The sequence below is a fragment of the Protopterus annectens genome, chromosome 5.part0 (assembly GCF_019279795.1).
Source record: "Protopterus annectens isolate FY-2018-M chromosome 5.part0, PAN1.0, whole genome shotgun sequence".
NCBI classification, from domain to species: domain Eukaryota; kingdom Metazoa; phylum Chordata; order Ceratodontiformes; family Protopteridae; genus Protopterus; species Protopterus annectens.
Genome location: NC_056735.1, coordinates 726,317,003 through 726,338,145, shown reverse-complemented (window position 1 = coordinate 726,338,145; position 21,143 = coordinate 726,317,003). Strand labels below are relative to the sequence as shown.

The following is a 21,143-nucleotide window of genomic DNA, read 5'->3' as shown; positions in this document are numbered from 1 at the left end:
GAAATGGACTCGGGTGACTCTGGGACCGACTAGGTCAGAGCCAATAGCATTTTTGGCAAGGCAGACGACTTCAGGAGTCTAAGCACTACTCTCTCCACATCTTCCTCTAATAGGCTCCTGGAAGATCTGGAAGACAGTGTGGGTGATCTGGACCTCTGCAAGATTGGGGACCTTAAGGTTTGGGAGACCAGCAAGGGATCTCTGGACTGGCTCCGATGTAGTCTCTCAGTATTTGGCTCCGAAATGCATGGGGCCGAAACTGAAGTCTCAGTATTAACAACCTCGATCGGCTCCGAGGCCAGTGGAGCTGAGGAGGTAGAAGTCTTATCCGGCTTAGGAAGTTGTTCTGAAGCACTGGACGGCACTGGGGAATACCTCTTGGTAGGCTTCATCTTCTCTTTTTTGGAGGAATGTGATTTTGAGGAAGAAGAACTGGCCAAATCTTCCTCGAAGGAAGGCTTGAGGAGACCTTTCAAAATTAGCTTATTCTTCCGCTCCTGGAAAACTCTGGAGCTGAAGGAATGGCAAAACAAAGAGATTTCCTGCAAATGAATGGCTGCGAGGTAATAAACACAATTACTATGGCCATCCGTAATTGACAATTTCTAGGAGCACTTTACACATTTTTTTAAAACCTGAAGGTTTACGGTCTTTTGCCTCTTTGGACATAACTGGAGAAGCAGAAATACACAAACAAAATGAGGACTAGGTCCTCTAACTTAAACGGGCCTAGCCCTTACCACACTGACACACACACACACACACCATGAGGACTAGGTCCTCTAACTCAAATGGGCCTAGCCCTGGGGAGAGAGAAAGGAAGGAGAACTAGGTCCTCTAAATTAAACGGACCTAGGTAGAAAGTATAAGACTAGAGGGTCAGGAAACTATCAACTAGACTGCACACACACAAATTTGAAAAACCTAAATGTCCAAACTGTCTCAAATATAAATCTACGCTCAAAACGCTAATTCGTAGAAACAAAAGGGTTGGAACTATCAAAAGACCCTGCACGCATACTGAATCACTAAATATCTAAGTAAATAACTATTTAAATTCTAAACTCTCTAATACTAAGAAACACTGTGCACGAAATATAGCAAAATAAGGGCAAAGGCGCACGTTAACCTGAAACAATAAATATCTAAGTAAATAACTATCTAAATTCCAAACTCTCTAATAATAAGAAACAATGCAAACAAAAAAATAGCAAAATAAGCGCAAACACGCACGTTAATTAGAAAGGACTGGCACACAGGATACCAAATGAGAACAACAAAGGCCAATGGCCAACTAGTTCTCAACAATTAAGCAATTTAAAGTGAAGAAAAACACTTCAAGTCTGAAACTACTCTAACACTACTAAACTCTATCTAGACTAGAGCCATATAAATCGCTAAAGTTAAACTGTAATATAGTAATAATAGAAAAAGTCTTAAACTTAGCCACGACCAAGCAAGAAGCACATCTGAACCCGTAGACGTGGCAAATGAGATCTGGGGATTGTACTGGTGCACTATGGGATACCTACCTCTGCACGAGCCAACTAGAAGACTTTGAGCTTTGTAATAGGCCGATCCTCAGCTCCGAACCCATACATAAGAATGAAGGCGAGATAGGACTACAGAACATCTGAGATTTACTATAATTTATGAATTTATGGTTATCACCAGATGGGAGCAAGTCTGGAGTAAATGATCTCAGCTCTTACTAGTACGTCGGGGGTGGTAGTGAGCCAGTCATCCAGGTACGGAAATGCTCAGAATCCCTGCAGTCTGAAGTGAGCTGCTACCACTGCCATGCATTTGGTGAACACCCCTGGGGGCTGTGGTAAGGCCAAAGAGTTGTGTTCTGAACTAATAAAAAGTGGCTCCCAGCCAGAAATGTAGGTACCTTCTGGATTGTCTGTTCACTTTTATGTGATAGTATGCATCCTGAAGGCCTATTAAGCACACCCAGTAGTCCTTGCACAAGAAGGGCAGAATGGACTGAACACCTGAAACTGTGTGTGTCAAACTCATTTGTTAAAGTTGCTGAGATCCAAAATTGGTCTCCAGTCCCATTTTCTTTGGCACTAAAAATTATTTGATTAAGTGCCAGATTCCATATGGTCTGGTAGGACCTCTTGGATGACTCTTTTTTTTCCAGCAGTTTTTGTATTTTTAGTACTGTTGGTTTCCTCTGACTGGGTGGAACATTGTGAGATTTGCATATAGATGGAGGTGATAGGGAAAAGGTAATTATATAACCTCTGGAAATGATCCTCTGCACCCACATAACTTTTGTGATGTCTAGCCAGGCTCTCTGGTGCAGGGATAATTGACCACTGACTGCCTCCAGAGGGGGACTACTAGGCCCCCTTTACGGAGTGCTGGTAGCGTCTATCAGAGAAGGAATCACTGGACCCTTGGTTTTGTGGGCCTCTGCTGTGTGGGCATCGTCATTCATTCGAGTTTCCCTCTCTGCTCCTGGGGGAACTATCTCCATATGGATCTTGGAAACGACTCTGGGACTTCTTGAACCACATTTTTCAACCTCCTCATTGATTCCTAAAGAATGATATTTGTGGAGTCATAAAACATATGCCCACTGCAGACAGGGTCTTCCCACTTTTTTTACACCTGGAGTGTGTGTCTTTAACTTTAGGACCAAACAATGAACTGCCGTCAAAGGGTGCACTGATGAACAAGGACTTGAAGGACTCTGCAAAATCATGCAAGCAAATCCAGGCATGTTTCCTAATGGAAATACCTGAATCCGCCACCCTTGAGGTACCTTCATCTGAATGCAAGATAAGCCTCATGAATGAATTAGAAACAGAGTGAAGGGTAGCCAACTGTGGGGTCACAGAAGTCTATGTCTCAGCAGTAGTGGTCCCAGACAGGGATTTTGACAGTTCTTTTATCAAGTTACTTTGTAGTTTTGTAAAGTGTGCCAGGTAGTTCAGCAATATAAGGGCAAAAGATGTTGAGGCATACACACACTTCCTAAATCTGTCCAATGCCCTAGACTCCCTGTTAGGGGGATGGAGAGAGGAACTTTGCTCAGCAAATTCCTTCTTTGTGGCTGCTTCCATGACCATAGCCTCTACGGGCACTCCTTTACTCCAGAATTCCCTACCTACAGGTGGAACCAGAATCTGATCTAGTCTTTTGGGGATTGGTTCAACGAAAGTCAGTCTCCTCCCATGCCCACCTAGAGATCAAGTCAATAAGCTCATCAGTGGATGGTGAAACCCAAGAGGTAGACGGGTCAGCTCCAAAGGCCTCCAGGAATACAGATTCCTATGGGGAAGGGTTACTGTATGACCAACCACCCCTCTTGCTTAAGAATCTCAAGAATGTCTCCAAATGAGACATCTTCAGGTTGTGATCTTGGGGACCCCCCTTCTTTATCAAAATCAGTATCCTCAGAGACTGATTCTGAGGTGAGTCCAAGTGTTTCCTCTTGCACTTCCTTTTCCTAGGGACTTCTTTGGTGGGATGCTCTGGTGAAGTGCTGGAAGAAAATGTAAAACCCTGAGTAGCCTGGAGACTTTGAGCTGGCTGCCCCTGTGGTGTAGAATAATGTGGTTCAAGGCACAGAGACATCTGAGATCCAGAGGGAAGATCTGAGGGGGTAAGATCCATCCATGCTGCCAGAGCAGAGAACACTCTCTTCACTCCCATCTGTTCCCCCTGCCCCGAAGGCAATCTATCAGAATCAGAAGTTGGAGCCAAGTTTTTCAATGCCGAGGCTCCAACTGGCAGAGATGGCTCCGACAACTTTGCAATTGACTCTAATGCCTTGGACCCAAAAGGGTCACCTTGGCTCCAAGAGTCATCTGTCTCCAAAGACATTGGAGCTGCTGCAGAGACAGCTTCGGACCCAAAGATAAGAATATCTTCAGATCTGAACCAGACAGACCCATAAGACTCTGATGCAGGACCTCTGAAATGATCTGTTGGATCACAGAAGGAGATGAAGTCGGTGCAGTGGTAGAAGGAAGGGCTTTCTGACCCAAACGGGTAGGAGCTGGGAGAACACCCATCTGTATCTGCGCTAAGAGGAATTTCCTCCTCATTCTGTCCATGCCAGCTTCTGTCAAACTTCTGGAAGAATGAGAGGAAGCTATGGATAGGGACCCTAGAAAGCCAGCATTCCAAAAAGGGAGAAGGTACTCTGGAAGGTACCAGATCTAAACTTGGAAAGTATCTGGTTCTGGGTAATAGTTTCAGATCTGAAGTGCTTGGATCTGAAGAGGATTTTGTTGGATCCAACACCAGAGGAATCACAGCAGTCTTCAGATTCAATTTATGTTTTTTTGGTGGATCCCAGGATGATGGAATCGAGGATTCTAAAGGTTCAGGAGACTTAGTAGAAGTTTCCTTTGATTTTGATTTGGGGGATTGAGCCCCAACAATAGTTTCTGAGACAGAAGTAGAAAGTAACCCCTTCAAAATAAGTTTATTTTTTCTGTCCGCAACTGCAAGTGGATTAAAGTTTTTGCAAATAACACAATTAACTTGAAGGTGGTCTGGGCCCAAACAACACATACAAAGTCGGACAAAGGCAACTTGTGCTGCACTTTTGGCACTTCTTAAAATCCTTTTTCTGACATCCTGACACACTATAACAAAAAAATCAAATAAAAAGAAAGTGACTTAAAAAAAATAAATAAATAAGGAAGAAAAAGAGTATAAACAATACCAACTACGGTAAGAAAGAGCTACATGTAGTGTTTGAAAAGAAAATATTAAAACACATCATTTGAAACAAATCTCTTGAGAGCTCAAAGTGACCATATCTAATTGCGAAAACAACAAACGAGATCTGGGGTATCTTAGGGGTTGGTTCATTATGGGTAAGGGAGGAGCTCGAGAGTGTTTTGGTGGCCACGAGTATAGAATGAAAATTTACATCATCAGATTACACATTTCTGCTGTATGTTTAAATGTGAAACTTGAAACCAGTGGTATTTGCATCATTATTCAGATAACATTGTTAATTTCAACCAAACTCTTTGTTCTATATTTTATTTTTCTGTCTCTAATGATTCAGCCTTGAATCCCTATCACAATTCAGGCTCCAGTTTGTTGTATTGCTACAAAATAATCTCTATATCTTTAGGTGAGGAGGAGGTTGAGGGCTATTCCTTGCAGATCAAAGTTGCCTTTCAGAGTCTTGACATAATTTAATCTATCCACCCCCTGGTATTATTTGGGGGGCGTTCTTGCAGTGCCAGTTCTCCTATCAACCTCAGGAGGTGGAAATGAGACTTGAGTGAGCAGTCCTACCCTTTATAGCCAGCCATCTACCTCCCAGGTTGCTAGCTGCACCTGGGTTTTCAACACTGCAATTAAAAACACAGTGTCTGCATCAATGTGCAGTCTTATTTCTTCATGCCATTAAGCTGTAATTTACAATAAGATGTGGTAGCCCATCATAGGGCTGAACGAGAGCAAACAGCATACAAGGGGGTGAAGGCTGTCCTACAGAAGTGCTAATAAAATGGAGGTTTTTATCCATCGCCTGACTCTTACCTTCTTTCCTCACTCTGGCTGTTTCTTGGGATCATGTACAATACCTTCCGTCTAACCCTACACAAGTCATTCTCCAGTGTTGCCAGTATGAGATCTGAAGCAGGCTTTTATTTTTCATACCCATGTCTTCTGGTTGGCAGTTATGAAATGCAAGCATTTGTGACACTAACTCATGCACTGTGCTTTTTCCAGATATTAAAAGGTAGTGTTCTGGTCCTGAATGTTGACCTGAAGACAACAGGAACATTTAAGTGTGTCTAAGTTTCTTAGTCATTTTATGTGAAAAGTTGCCTATGATATTATTTAAGCATGTGATTTCAACTATGTGAGCAGCAGTTGCAAGGCTGGCCTTCTCCTCTGATGGAGTATGTCATCATTATATGCAATGGTAGGAGGTAGATATACCCTTCACATACAGAAGTTACAGAATGGAAATCTTTTGTGGTGAAATCAGGAGCTCAGCAAAGGAAACTGCAAAAATGGCCTTCAAAGTCAAATTTATGAACACAAAAGGAAAGTTTGATTTTATAGCCAGCAAATACAGCAAAACTCAACTAAACTAATTCTATACACTGGGACTCTGTACATTTAAATAACATCCAGTTTTATTGCTTTAAGAACAATGAGTAGTGTAGTACACATTTTCATTAAGACTGTACAGAATACACACATATTAAGCTGGAATTTTCAAATAATCTCCTTCAGTCTATGGGACATAATTTCCCTGCAATAGAAAATGCCTGCAACAAAGAAAAAGGCGAAGAGTTAGCAGTTACATGGACAAAGCATACATCACAAATAATAGCACCAGGACCAGAAACAGCAAATAAGTCATAGAGCTTTATACACATATATATATATATACACACACACACACACATACATTTATATATACATATACAGATTTATACATAGTAACAGCAACATTACATTAGATAACCACGACAAAAATGTAAATTCTTTCTAGAAAGGCCTGTAGTTGGGGGTACAAAACCAAGCATGCTGACAACAGATAATACAAAGCCCCCCCCCCCCACCAGAGGTTAGAACCTAATTCATATATATATTTACACTTTGGAAATAAAACATTATTCACATTCCAGAGTATCTGTGCTTATTAAAACCAAATTCCATACAATAAAAATTACATTGTTAAAATATTTTTAAACACGATCAAAATGTGTCTTAATGCTACCACAGGTGACTATGCTTAGCTTTCCAGACCTTCAGCATGGAGTTGTGTAACTCCCTTATAATAATGGATGGCACAGATTTGCAGAACATTAAGTCACTGGCGATGATCTGCATACAAAATGAGTACGGTCACATGCTACTGCATAGACCTATACATATTAGTTTGTATAGTGGAAAGTCTGAAAACTAAAAAGCATACACAGACAAAAAACTGCTACAGACTACTCATGGAATGCTATGTCCTTGAAAATTAATTATTTGTGCTTATTTGTTCTGGACCTCAGTTAAGTAGTGGTGCTGGCAGCTTCTTCTGCAGCTATGTAGCGCAACATAAAATATTCAGTGCACATAATTCCGACTATAACTAAATAGTGCAGAGCAGTAAAAAAATATGAACTTGCAATACAGAATTAAACAAGGTCTTAAATGAACTGTAGAGTTCAAAACAAATTTTGCAAGCTTAATCCTTAATTATCATGAGTATTTATCTCACTAGCTGTATTATTCACTCAATACTGCTAATTTTGTTAACTTCTACGATAAAAAAGGTCTAAGATGGGGCTGATCATTCGATAACTGATACACATGCATGTGCACACAAACTGTAAGGTAGTTACTAACAACAGCAGGTCTGAAATGCATGATTCAGTGAAATGCAAACTACTTAACTGTGCATACTTGCACAAGCTTTCTTGTTTTTAGCTGTTTTTTTCTAACTAGTTCAGTTTAGTTCTCTGAAATAAAAAGTCCAGGGTATCTGCTTCTCATACTAACAATTGTTGCAAATTACAATTTTTCTGTCCCTATACGCTCAAACTTCTTGTTGGTAAGCAATGACCAGTTTAAGTACCTGGTCAATTTGCAATTCCATAGAAAAAAAATATAACATCAACACAAAAACAGAACTATAATGTATTCCTTTAGTCTGAGGATTAGGTACTTCTTTCACAAAACGCATAATCGAACAGCTATGGTCAAGTGACCTGATAGCAGTTTAATACCCTGGTTCTAAATAACACTGTTGACAACTCATGATACTTTATTGGAGTCATTTCACAACAGGACAATAAGTTAACATTCATAAAAATAAGCTACATCAATACCATCATACCACATTTCCAAGGAAGATTTTTAGAAGGGTACAGATAAAACCACAGCAGGACAAAGCACATAGTATGGTTGCACCGAGAAGCTGACGGAATGAAAGAACAGTAAAAAGGGAAGGCATCAATTTTCTCATCCTATTTTAATGCCAAACCGTTAACTCAAACAGAACACACCAGCATTTTGTACTGTGAACTCAGTCTTCCATAAAACACCATCCTACCAGACAAGGTACATTATTAGCTAGCTACAAAAGGAAGTGTACCAACCAGGACTAGTTACAGCAAAAGCTATAAACATTATTGCTGCTTCCCCCAAGAAATTATCATATGGACAGAATGTTGTTGGCACTGCCGTTTAAATACTCCAAGTCTGACCTTGTAGTGCCACATCTTATGTATTTATTTAGTTATTTTTAACTTCAGTTTGTGTATTTTTAAAACAAAACAGTGACCTTCAAAACAGTAAGAAACATATATATCTCTTAAAAAAAATACATTGGAAATTACAGTACTGCTCTCTGCATAAAGCAATGTCCACAAGTAGAAGAATCTGACTAACTGGCATTAAAATAGGAGCATGCAAAAACAGGTATAGTATAACAAAACAAAGCTCATCCACTATACAGCTTCACTAGGGCTTATTGCTAAAAGTACACTGGTCGCTGCTGCAGCAGCACTGTAGTGTGGCACTCTATCTAGTAGACAGTGACAGCTAACACATCACAAACACAAAGACACACTTGGCCACTGGCCCAGCACACACGTTACATTGCCGAGTCTTGTTGAAAGATGGTATAGTGAGGGTAAGGTGGGTGTGGTAATGTCCTCATTTCATTTTGCTCGGTCACTGGGTAGGCTTTCTACTAAACATTTCAGCTGTTCTTCACCAAGCTTGATCTTATCTTCAAGTTCTCTCTGTTCAATGATGAGTGCAGACTTCATTTTCACAAAGTGCTCATAATCTGCTAGGTTTTCTTCACTAAGATAATTGGCCAAGATATCATAGACAATGCGCTCACGTCGATCCAAGTTCTCCTTCAGCTCTTTTGCATCTTCATGCTGCCTTGTTAGTAGCTTCTGCTTCTCTGTGAGGGTGCGCTAGGGAAGTGAAGGGAGAGAAACACAGCATAGTTAAATGCATTTTAGTTTCCTTCTTTCTTTCTCTAGTAAAGCATGAGTTTGCTGGTCACAACAAATTAACTGACAAAAGTGGTAAAGACAGTAAAAACCATAAAAAGATACTTTTGCCCTGTTCCATCAGAATCAAGTTTGTTTCCTTTCCTGCTTTTCATACATGTGAGGCAACAGAGATTGCTTCACAACGTGTAATGCTCCATCAAATGAAAATATACTCTAGCACCAGAACGACTTTTTTATCTTTTAAACAGAAAAGTATAAATTGTGCATAATGCCAAGACATTATCCCAAAGTTATAACACACCATCCCACAATGGATACAGGAGGGGACAAGTCAGAGAGGATGGAAATGATTAGCTGTTGCCATTTTGTCCATTCTTGGGTGAGGGAGGAAAGTGGTTCCGGCATGCTGCTATGTTGACACCCAGAGGAAACACTAAGTGTTGCACCTGTCAAGAATGGACCTGCTGAGCACAAGTTGCCCAGCAGTGCATGTGCACTAAAGCCAGGGAATATGCAATATGAAGGGATGTGGGCATCCTGCAGATGGCAACTACAGTGAAGATCAAGACAGCTGCAATGGGGTTAGGAGCTCCAGAGATTTGGAACGAAGCCCACTAGATCCACCCTGACTGTCATCTCTCTCTCTCTCTCTCTCTGGGGAGCCAAAGGGCTGATTAGCCCCTGCTGTTGGAGAATGAATTGGCATAGCACTTCTTGACCATACTAGAAAGTGTTTGGCTCCTGCCACAAAAATTAGCCCCTGCTGTTGGAGAATAAATTGGCATAGCACTTCTTGACCATACTAGAAAGTGTCTGGCTCCTGCCACAAAAAGAAACAAATAGCTAAGTGGGGTAAAGGAATGTGAGCCACTGTGCTAGCCCCAGGTGGTAAAAAAAAACAAAAGTCACAGGAAGCATGATTATCAATTAAAACTGAAAAAATGAAGGCTGTACTCAAGAAATGACAAACTATTTATTTTATGTTTTACAACGTAGCACTACCTGCTTCTTGTCATGATGAAAAGAAAAATGAGAGTTCGTCATCAGTTCTGTGATGCAGGAGTGTAGACAAGATTTTCAGATTTGTGCTCACAGTTACCAGGATGTACTCCCATCACATCACATCCCCCCATCAGCTTGCTCTCAGTTCACCTCTACATACTGCTGTTCAAGCCACAGCCCCATTACAGTCCTGCTCTCCCCCCATCCAATCCTCATAAAATGTGCACAAGGAAGCATAACATTTTATGGAACAAAATAAAAATGGACATTGTTGTCCAAAAGTACTTCTGCCCCGAGTATAAAATCACAGAAAGTACCTCTGCATTTAAATTATGCTAGACCTTAACCTGTATCCAGTTGGCTATTCAAGAGTACATTTTAATGCAGTATGCCCCAGCCACATAATTTAGTTTCTATATGCTTTTGGCTTCTATGCCTGCTGACTATTAAGCCTCCCCAAAATCTGGAGGGACTGTCATCCAAGTGAACATACGAGTTGATTATGCCCACATCAACATCCCAGCAATGAGGATGTTTTTAAGTTGTAGTCCCTCATCTGGTGGGAGATATATGATCTATGTCATCACGGGGTTCATTATTCCACCTCATGCAAGAGCATGTTTTTACATGGCTTGGTGAGGCAAACGCATGCCCAAGATTGCAAATGTTGATATCATTCCTCTGAGGATGGGCATGCCCATTTGCATGCTCCATCATGTACTCCTGCTGCTATCAGAACACAAATCACCTATTTCCAGGGAAACTGTAATGATTAGCACTGTATGTGCCCAATATTATTCTTGCTATTATTTTTGTATTTCTTCATTTTCTTCATCTATTTGATTACAATTAGACAACTCAGGTGTATATAGTCAAAAAAGTAGAGTAATTGCTGAGCACAAGTGTTTAACTGTCCACACATTATTAAATACATACACAACTTATATTTTTGATGTAAAACACTTTTTCTAATAATTACATACAGTACACCAAGTCTAAAACATTAGGCAGATGAAATATTTTACAATAAAATAAAACAAACTCAAAATTTAACAGGTATCCTATTACCTACATGCAATAATGCCCAACAGGGTGGACACTGGAGGCAACTAATGAACATTTGAAGGATGAGGAGGCCCCTTCCCAGTGGTGCTGAGCCTGACAACACCCCTGGGCTATCTGTTATTTCCTTGTAACATCCATCCTCTTAGAAAGTCCCCCATTATTGGACTGCAATCATGACAGCCAAAAGAATCTGGCCAAATCCCCCAAGAGCTACAAACAAGTGTAGTAGCATGTAGCTCAGCTGTGCATCACCACAGAAATATAATGTCAGCCTAACGGGGTCTGTACATCAATCATGGTAAAGAATTGTGTGGGTGAATGTAGAAAGGGAAGCAGTGTACGGAATACAGGCAGTATCTGCTAAGTTCACTACATATTAACATGTTTATGCACATGTGCAAGGCTGGGCTAAGATGGAAAAACAGTAAAATATCCTGAAATCCTGGCAACAAGACATTGAATGAGAACTGACACACTATCCTGGCTAGTGGGGGGCAGCCATCATTAAATCCTGATGCTGGGAAAATGATGATGCCCCATTGCAGGGTAGATTTAATCCTTGAAATGGGAGGCATTCTTACCATGAAGGAGTCATTTAAAACTACAGCTTTAGTGGAAACATGTGACTGATTCCCAGACAGGCTTGCAGTGCTCATAAAGAGTAGACCATTTTGGTCACTGCCCAAGAACAGTCAGGGGAACACATTCAGTCAGTGTAGCTTTGGTCACATAACAGGAATCCATCTTAACTTTTATGTGATCACAAATCAGTTTACGTTTGACAAAATAAACAGCAATCTCCATTTCTTGCCTTTCTTTAACATGATTAAGGGTTAGGGTTGTTGTATCACCCATTGCACTGTCCTTCCCCCTCTTGCAGTCATTGGAAATCTGATTCTAGTACAATCATTAGAATGCTAGTTCTACTGATATGTACAGCTTATGTGCCAGAGTCTGGGGACTGCTTCAGGGATTAAACAGATATAATGATTCAGACTGCCTAATTAATACAGGGAGTTTATTCCACATAAAAACCACATAATGTGATAGCCTTTGATCTACAAATACTTCTACATCTTCCAGTTTTGAATAATCAGAGCTCCTCATTCCTTAATGCACAATAAGCTAGTCACAACTTTCCTGCATAAACCTATAACTTATGGAAAAAAGACCTAAAACTTCCAATCTAGCCTGATATGGAAGATTTTTCAACCCAGAAATTTTCTTTGTAAATTTTCTCTCGGCATTCCTTCCAAAATGAATATATCCCCTTTGGTATATACACAAAATGTCATATTATATTAAATAACAGATCTGTTGTATGAAACTTCTTTTTTACAGCCATCATTGTCTCACCATTCTCTTCTGACGCTTGACACAATATCTTCAGCAGGATGCTTAAACAGTGTATCCCCAGACAAAGCTGTATTTATTAATTTTACTTTTACAGACTCCAAAAGCTGTTGACTTGAAAGCCAGGTATGTAATTTAATGGCCACTGAGCTATTGCTTAACACTGCAGACACATCTAATGAGTCATACATTCTTTCCATTTGAGATCTCATACTTTATATGCAGTAGAAGCAAGCTTCAGCAGTTTTCCTAGTGTCAGGGGTCAGGCACAGTACATAAATCCCTAAGGATATGTTCCAAAATCTTTTGGTTCTCCATCACAAAGTAAATTATTGGTGGCACTGGCAGCCACAGTTGATAAAGACCTTCTTCCCATATCCGGTGCACTGGATTCTTTGCTCCACTGAAGCACTGAAACAGTTTCTATCAACTTTGGATGGGAATTAATAACCATTTATCTTCAGTTTCATAAAGCTATCTTGCCTAAACTTCAGTGTTCCATACAAATTCATTTTTGGGCATAGAGCTGTTAGAAAATATACATTCATTGCACTAAAGGCATTCAGGGTAGACTTTTATAAAAGATGGGCTAGCACAAGATTATTGTTCTCTGATCTTGGGCTCATAATACTTCTGTTTAGGATATGAAGCACCCTTAACTTGGAAAAGCAAATTACTTTTTCATTTGATTTGCTGAGTTATCCCAATGCCAATGCTGCCAATGCTTCTGAGTGGACCTTGGGGAGAAGGACCCAGTGAAGTCTGTCTCGTACAAAAAAAAATCTTCACAGGAGAATGTACAGAAGACAACCTTTTTCTTGTTTTAAAGGAAACAGTTGTATGGGTGAATGCCAGGGACTGGGTTGTGGCCTATGACTGGGCATCATACTGTACTGTTACGAGACATTTCTTACGCAAAGGGCAACACTTTGATATTAGTACTTGCACCTCTGTGAGCACAAATGAAAGTCTGTTGGCAAACAAAGGCTCTCCACTGGGGGGATTTCCTGGGAGTCAAGAGTACATTATTCTCCAACTAAAATAACTTATACAGTACAGTTTAACAGGCTTAACTGACCCTTCCAAGAACTGTATCAGTGGTGAGGGTTTTGCATTTACTTTCTACAAGAAGCAGCATTAGGGACACTTCTACCTAAACCTTTATGAGTGGCTGCATTTACATGATGTGACACACCCTTCAAAGGAGTGCCACCATCAAAGCCTAACCTTTTTACATTATTCCCATCCTTTCTTCACAGTACAATATGCTAAAATCCTGGTATCAAAAAACTGCATGACAAGTCTGGCATTTGAAAAGGATATGAAATGATAATCATTCATTCCTATGGATTTGGTCCAATGAAGATTGAATTTCAGTTGGAGATGCACATCTAAAGTATGCAGATATTTTCCTTGGTTAGTAAAGAAAACAGACCAATTAATGGATTGGTTAAAGGCAATCTCTAAGGCTTCCTTTGGTATGAAGGAGCAACAAAAATCTGGTATTTATGGAAAATCAGGTAGGGTTTTTATAGGATAAAAAAAAACGACCAGCCAGTAACCAAGAGTAGTTTAATGCTCTCTAACATGCTGGGCAAAAGCCTTCAAGGAGTAAAATATCAGGAAAAAAAACACATACCTTATATACACACATAAATATAATAATTGACAATTAAACAGTCAAATAAAAAATCTTCAATTGCACTCCAAGTTTAACCCTTTAAGCACTAAAGTATTACATTTTAAAATATATACAGATTCCTTATGTAATAATTTATTTTTTATACAAACATTGTCATACTGGCCAACACCAACCTTTTCTAGGACTGTACCCTGTAGACCTGCAACTTCCCCCCTGAGGAATTTGTTAAAATGTTCAGCTATAGAGCTTTCTTTTTTGTCATTAATAACATCCCATATGTGTTCTAACAATCTAACTTTAATTTATTACAGGGACATTTCAAGGCATATATAATCCCTTCTGTGACACACTCATATAATCCTTGCACTCTAAAACTAAGACCATTAACTACATATTTACAACCCTTGCATCTTCCACAGGGCACTGTTCCATAATATATCACGGTCACTGAAATAGTGACCAAAGGGGTAATAAACTTTCCATGGACTAAAAAGTTCTTAATACTTTTTCCTTTCTTATGTGATACCATAGGAATTCGACTCACCCATTTAGAAAAGTCTCTCAGAGATGTCAAATAACCCCAATACAACTTTTTCAACTTTACTAACTTAAAACTAAAACCACTATATGTAGTAACAGAATATATTTTATCTCCGTTTTTATGTGTGGTTTTAGTATCTTGCATCCTCATCTCATCAACTTTAAAATCATTCTTCCTACATTCATCCAAGAACCTATCCTAACACTTGTCCAACACTTCCCCATTATAACCTCTATTCTTAAACATGCTAATAGTTCTTCCCATCTCTACACTAAAATCAAAATCACTATTGCAAAGTCTCCGTATTCTTAAAAAAATCACCATATGGTAGAGCCTGAAGAGTATGGGATGAAATACAACTCTGTCCCTGTATATATTGAATACCATCACTAAATTTCCTATGTAATTATGTTGTGATGCTATTCCCATAACTAATATCCACTACAACATCCAAAAAGGAAACCCTTCTACCAACCTTCAAGCCATCAAATTCCAAATTAAATCTATTCTGCTGTAACTTAGATACAAATTCATCCAGCAAGTCTTGACCCTCTTCATATAAGAATATCATGTCATCAATTAATCTATAATCATTTATAACATGATGTTGAAAAAATTCCAATGTATATAGACATTCTACTGCAAATAAGCCCATACATAAATCTGCATACATGGGGGAAAAAGGTGTCCCCATTGCTGTTCCCTGTTTTTGGTGATATAAAATTCCATCAAATTCAAAACAAATTGTTGGTTAAACAAAAATACACAAGTTCGATGACATATTTTACTACTGGACTCCTAACCAAGAAAAACATTCTACTACTGGATTCCTAACCAAGAAAAACCTTAGGGCTTCCATCCCAAAATTATGGTGGATACTAGTGCATAAACACTTAACATCCAGTGTGCATAAACCCTTAACATCCAGTACATATCCCATGTCCACTGGATGTAACGGATTTTCTCTAAAAAATCAAAAACATCCTTTATATATGATGGCAAAAGACAAACCTTTGGTAATAGATATGAATGCAAGAACTTACCCATTTTATACAAAAAATAATTTCTTCCTGAGACTATAGGGCGGCTGAGAGGATTCACTGAATCTTTGTGTATCTTCATCAAATAATAAAAATATGCCATCATACAACCTTCATAACTTAATTTTTCTCAATATCTTCTCTAGAAAAATAACCCAGTGTAAGGCTTTTATTTAATAGGCCATTATATTCCCGTAGGGCTTCCATATATACAGAAAATTCAACTTTAACATACACTTTTTCATCTGTTGAATGTTTATAACACATATTTATATATTGCAAATAATGCATCACTATCAATTTATTCCCCTTAGCCGCAGGTTTAAATATTAACTCCCTTTGTGTACTTAAAGATTACAATGTTTTCCATTAGTTTCCAGTCAGATTACAACTAACATCCTTCTTCTCTTTATTAAATACAAAAATTATTTTTCAACTACAAAATATAACATAGTGGAAAAGTGCTGCACCTCTTCATGTACAAAAGGTGGTATGAAAGTACTTTTGTATCCAATATGACCAGTGTCTACAATAAGCAGTGGGATCCATGTCAGAATGACATGAATAAAAACGTTCATTACTATTCATGCGTTCACTTCTATCAAATGCATTATTACATTCTTTTTCCTGAAAATTATACTTAAAAAAATGTTTTTAATGTAGCTTCCTAACAAGTTTAAAAATATCACACTGTATCTCATATAAACATGGTAAAACAGTAGTTATAAACTTTAGACCACAGTTTAAAACTACATACTCATAATCAGTAAGCGTCTTTCCTGATAAGTTAATAAAATAAGAACTACAGTCATTAACTACAACAGGCAATTTCTCACCATTTACCTCTTTTAAAACATTGCTGTGGCTGATGGTCTCTCTGAACCATTGCTGCCGGTTCAGACTGTCATTTTTTTCCCTGGCTACCACCTCGTTGATCATTGTGGACACACTGAAATGTCCAACGAAACTGATCTGCCTGCTGTGCCACAGAAAGTGGGGGATAGTCATTGTTTCCATCATTTTCTCACTCAACTGAAGTATCTTGACCCTCTGACGCTGAAAATGAGCTATTGTACCGATGAACAGTCCCCCCTTCCTGTTCAAACCTCACATGGTTGCGAGGTCTTTTCCAATTGGCTCTAGCCAAAAAGGCTCTCCCATTATCATAATCTTGGAGGTCTCTAATTTAACCTTTTTCCTTTCAACAATTTCTGATTCAAAAACCTTTAGCTTTATATTAATGTCCAATAAAAAATTGTCCAAACAAGCTGAACTCAAACAAGAGGACAGAGTGGAACAAGTTGAAGCTATTTGTTCTTTTAGTTCCCATTGTTTTAACCTATCCCTCTCAAGTAGTACAGTAACCCATTCAATAGAGCATTTATGGACTGCCGAAATCCGCCGTTTATGGAACTGCTTGTCTATCTCATTATTTAGATCAAATGGCAAAGAGGGGTTTTTGCACGCTTTTCAACCCCTCAGAGTAATATCCAATTCAATATATCTCTGGAGACTTTGTATATTGAAAAATACAGAAGTCTCCTTCCACACTAGTTTCTCCAATGTTCAAACAGTACCTTATTTTCTGGTGGTAACAAGGAGGTAAATCTACAGCCCACAGCACCAAAAGGATTGTCACAATGCTTCTTTCTGGGTATATCTTTTCCTCTACTGACACTGGAGTTTGCATTATCTGGAGGATTTGCCCAATCACAAGGTTGGATCAGAAAACTGTCTAAGGAACATTGCGTGTTATCCAATCCGGTTTCCCAAAAAATACATGGCAGGTTCAGGTCCGGATCACTGGCCATGAGTCCAAAGAACCAATAAGCACCACTACACTAATAAATAAAACAGTGTAAAAACAAAAAACAAAAAAACAACCAGCCAGTAGCCAAGAGTAGTTTAATGTTCTCTAACTTCTCGGCCAAAAGCCTTCAAGGAGTAAAATAACAGAAAAAAACACCTGCCTTATATATAAACACATAAACAGAATAATTGACAAACAATCAAATAAAAAAAATCTCCAATTACACCCCAAGTTTAACCCTTTAGGCACTAAAGTATTACATTTTAAAATATATAGATTCCTTATATAATAATGCATTTTTATACAGACATTGTCATATTGGTCAACATCAATTTTTTCTAGGACTATACCCCACAGACTTGCAACTTCCCCCCTGTGGAATTTGTTAAAATGTTCAGCTACAGAGTTTTCTTTTTTGCCATTAGTAACATCCCTTACGTGTTCGAACAATCTAACTTTAAAAAGGTTTTTTACTGTCTCCCCACATAAAAAAGTTATTACAGGGGCATTTCAGGGAATATATAATCCCTTTTGTATCACACCCGTATAATCCTTGCACCCTAAAACTAAGATCATTAATTTTCGGAAAGCTATTTTTATAAGATAAAGCCTGCAATTCAGAAATTCTTTCATATGGGTGATTGCCACTACAATAAGGTTATTCTAAAAAAGAAGTGGAAGCAGGCTTAGAAGTGGGTAGAGTCAGAGCATAAAGTGCCAATGTGAGGTCCCATGAAGGGGTAGGATCTTTACTGGGTGGTCTCAGTAGAAAGGTACCCTTCAACATAGTCTTGCATATCTTAAGGGAGACTATAGAGCTACTGTGTAGCCTTGGGTGGTAATTTGAAATTGCTGCTAGCTGGACTTTGAATAGCTAGCTCCAGAATCAAAAAAGATTTGTAAACATTTTTGTACTACAGAAGGGATCAGAGCTGAGAAGAGATCCAAACCGTTATCAAGAGCCCACAGAGAAAGTCTTTTCCATTTGATTTTGCTGAGTTCTCTAGTAGATTGCTTTGAGAAGCAGTTAAAATTTCTACCAGTCATGACAGCAAAGCAGGATCATTGGCCATCAATGGAAATAGAGAAACCATGCAATCATCTTGAGGAACTTGATGTTTGGATGAGGCACTGGCACTTCCTGGACATTTGAGAAAGAAGATCCATTTGCCTAAGCCAAAACAGGGCAATCACAATGACTGATCCTTGCACAGGGATACTTTCTGCAAGTACTTTATCATACAGAGGTCTAAGTAGACAAAGATGGACCAGGTCATCCCTAGTGACGGTCACTGAAGAGGGATAAGGTCAAATAGCTGCTGCAACTTATACTTTTGGGGGGGGGGGGAGCAAACGGATCACAGCAAGGCTGGCCCCAGTAGCCAAATATTTTGTTTACTACTGCTGGGTTGTGGGACTACTTATGAGGCATAAGAATGCAGCAACTGAGTCTGTCTGTTAGGAGACTGAACTGACTTGGAATGTGAACTGCTATTAGAAAGCACTGTGAAGTAATTTCCCACTTCTGCACCCACACGGCCTCCCAGCAGAATGGATAATAGTCCATTCCTCCTTACTTATTGATGTATAACACCACAAAGGTGTTGCCTGTATGGATGGAGATCACACCCTAGGGAAGGACATCCTAAAATGCTTTCAATGCTAGGAAGGCTGCTCTCATCTTTAGAACACTGATGTGAAGGTTAGGCTCTAGTTGGGTCCATGTTCCTCATACTGTTCTCCTCTAGTAATCCCCCATCCCAAAGAGGAGGTGTCTGTGGTAACCGTGGCTGATGATAATGGAAGAATGAATGGTCACTCCTCTCAGACTAGCAGAGACTAAGTAGCTTGAAACCACTGAACAGATAAGAGTACATTGTAGCACTCTCATGAATTACCTGGCGTGGAAAACTACCATGGAGATTGTCACATTGCAAAGAATGAGGGAAGCTATTGGAATGGTGGTTTAGAGAAACTCCTCTACCTGTATTCAAAAGGAGACCAGACTTGACTTTGGAAGCTTTGCAATCTGAGATGTTGTGTCTAGACAGCATGTGATAAAGTTTAAGGATTATGTGGGATCTAAATTTGACTTTTTGAAGTTTATGAAGATTCACAAAAACTGAAACAAGTGGACTAAGTAGTCTCTTGCTAGGATCACATACACTTATATGCTTCTGGCTAGGAGCCAGTGATAAGGAAACACTCACAACCTTGGTAGCCTGAGATGTGTTGTGACTACCAACATGCATCTGGTAAACAAGTAGTGAGCTGTGGTGAGACCAAGCAGTAAGGTTCAGAACTGATAATGAATGTCCCCCAGCTGAAAGTGGAGACACCTTCTGGATTGCCATGCAATCTTGATGTGGTAGCAGGCATAATGAAAGTCTACAGAGCAATTCCAGTCCGCCTCATGCAGGCGTAGAAGTATGGACAGCACAGCAACCATGCAGAACTTGGGCTTTTTCACATGCATATTTAGGCTACAGATGTCTAGAATGAGAAAGAGGTCCTTATTTTTCAATGGAATTAAAAGATGCTTGAGTACAATCTGAATCCTCTCTGGTCAGACGAGACCTCTTTGATGGCTCTTTTTCAAAGAAACTGCAAAAGTTCTCACTTTGCAAACCTTTGTGTTGGGATGGAACTTCTGAAAAGGTCTCTGCAGTATGCCTGGGGGGGAAGAAACAAAAGGAATGATGTAGCCTCTGGACATTCTTCATCTAGGAATCATCTGTGAATGCCAACCAACTTTGTGGATAAAGGGGAAAAATGTCCCTCAATAGGGCAGCAATCAGATAAATTCTGAAGAGCATTAAAGGGTTTGCCTGAAAAAGGGCCTATAGACCCTTGGTTCTGCAGACCCCACGTTGCCACTAGGTTGCATCTGTTACAGTTTCCCCTCTGCCATGAAGGGACCCAGTCTGAAAAACAACCAAAGGAAAAAGGCTGCAATTTCTTAAACCAGAGACCCTTGTTACCTCTCTGATTCCTAGAAAGGATTGTGCTCCCCCACTCACTTTTAAAGTATACTTAACTATAGGACCTAACAATGAGGATCTGTAATTAGAGATGTTCAGAAAGGAAAGCTTAAAGTTGTCTGCAAAGTTGCACAGACTCAGCCAAGTATGATAATGCAGTGCTATACTGGTGCTCGCTGCCCTCACTACAAGATAGGCTGTATTAGATAGTAATCTCATGTTAAGGTTGGCAACAGACAACATAGTGGGTAAATGGGCTGTATTACCTTCCTTGTGTCTGGTGTTGGGGACTCCAAAGGGAATCTAAGGTCTGTTTAGCCAGATCCCTTTGGAACTGGGTCATGAGAGATATATAATTTAACACCCCCATGGAAAAGATCACCAACTCATTCTCTCATCCTGGACTCACTATTAGGAGGATGGACCACTGACCCTTGTTATGATAGCTCTTTCTTTGTGGCTGCTGCAATCACAATGGACTCTACTGAAGGTCCCGTAATCCAACAGGGACAGTTTTTATGAAGCAATGTCTCTGTTTCTTTCTCCCTTTGTCTTTCTTTCTATGAAGTTTTGTTAACCTGCTTCACTGCACCTTTAGGTGGCTGAGGTGAAAATACACTGGCAGATTCTCTGACTGTGGCAGGAAGAAGGCATTTTAATATAAGTTTGTTTCATCAACTGATCAAAGAATGAGGAAAAAAGAAGAACAGATAGCACATTGAGCAACTAAGGCAGATGACACACTG

The 21,143-nt window shown here is 39.4% G+C and overlaps 1 protein-coding gene across 2 annotated transcripts in view; it reads right to left on the bottom strand.

The window, feature by feature from the left end:
* Positions 1-6,106: 6,106 nt before the first annotated feature.
* Positions 6,107-21,143, bottom strand: part of SHROOM2 (shroom family member 2) — a 2,012,858-nt gene continuing 1,997,821 nt past the window's right edge. For both annotated transcript variants that reach the window (XM_044072571.1, XM_044072572.1), the window contains one exon: positions 6,107-8,921. In XM_044072571.1, the coding sequence (XP_043928506.1) occupies positions 8,655-8,921 (267 nt within the window). In that variant the 3' untranslated portion in view covers positions 6,107-8,654. The remainder of the gene's footprint in view (positions 8,922-21,143) is intronic.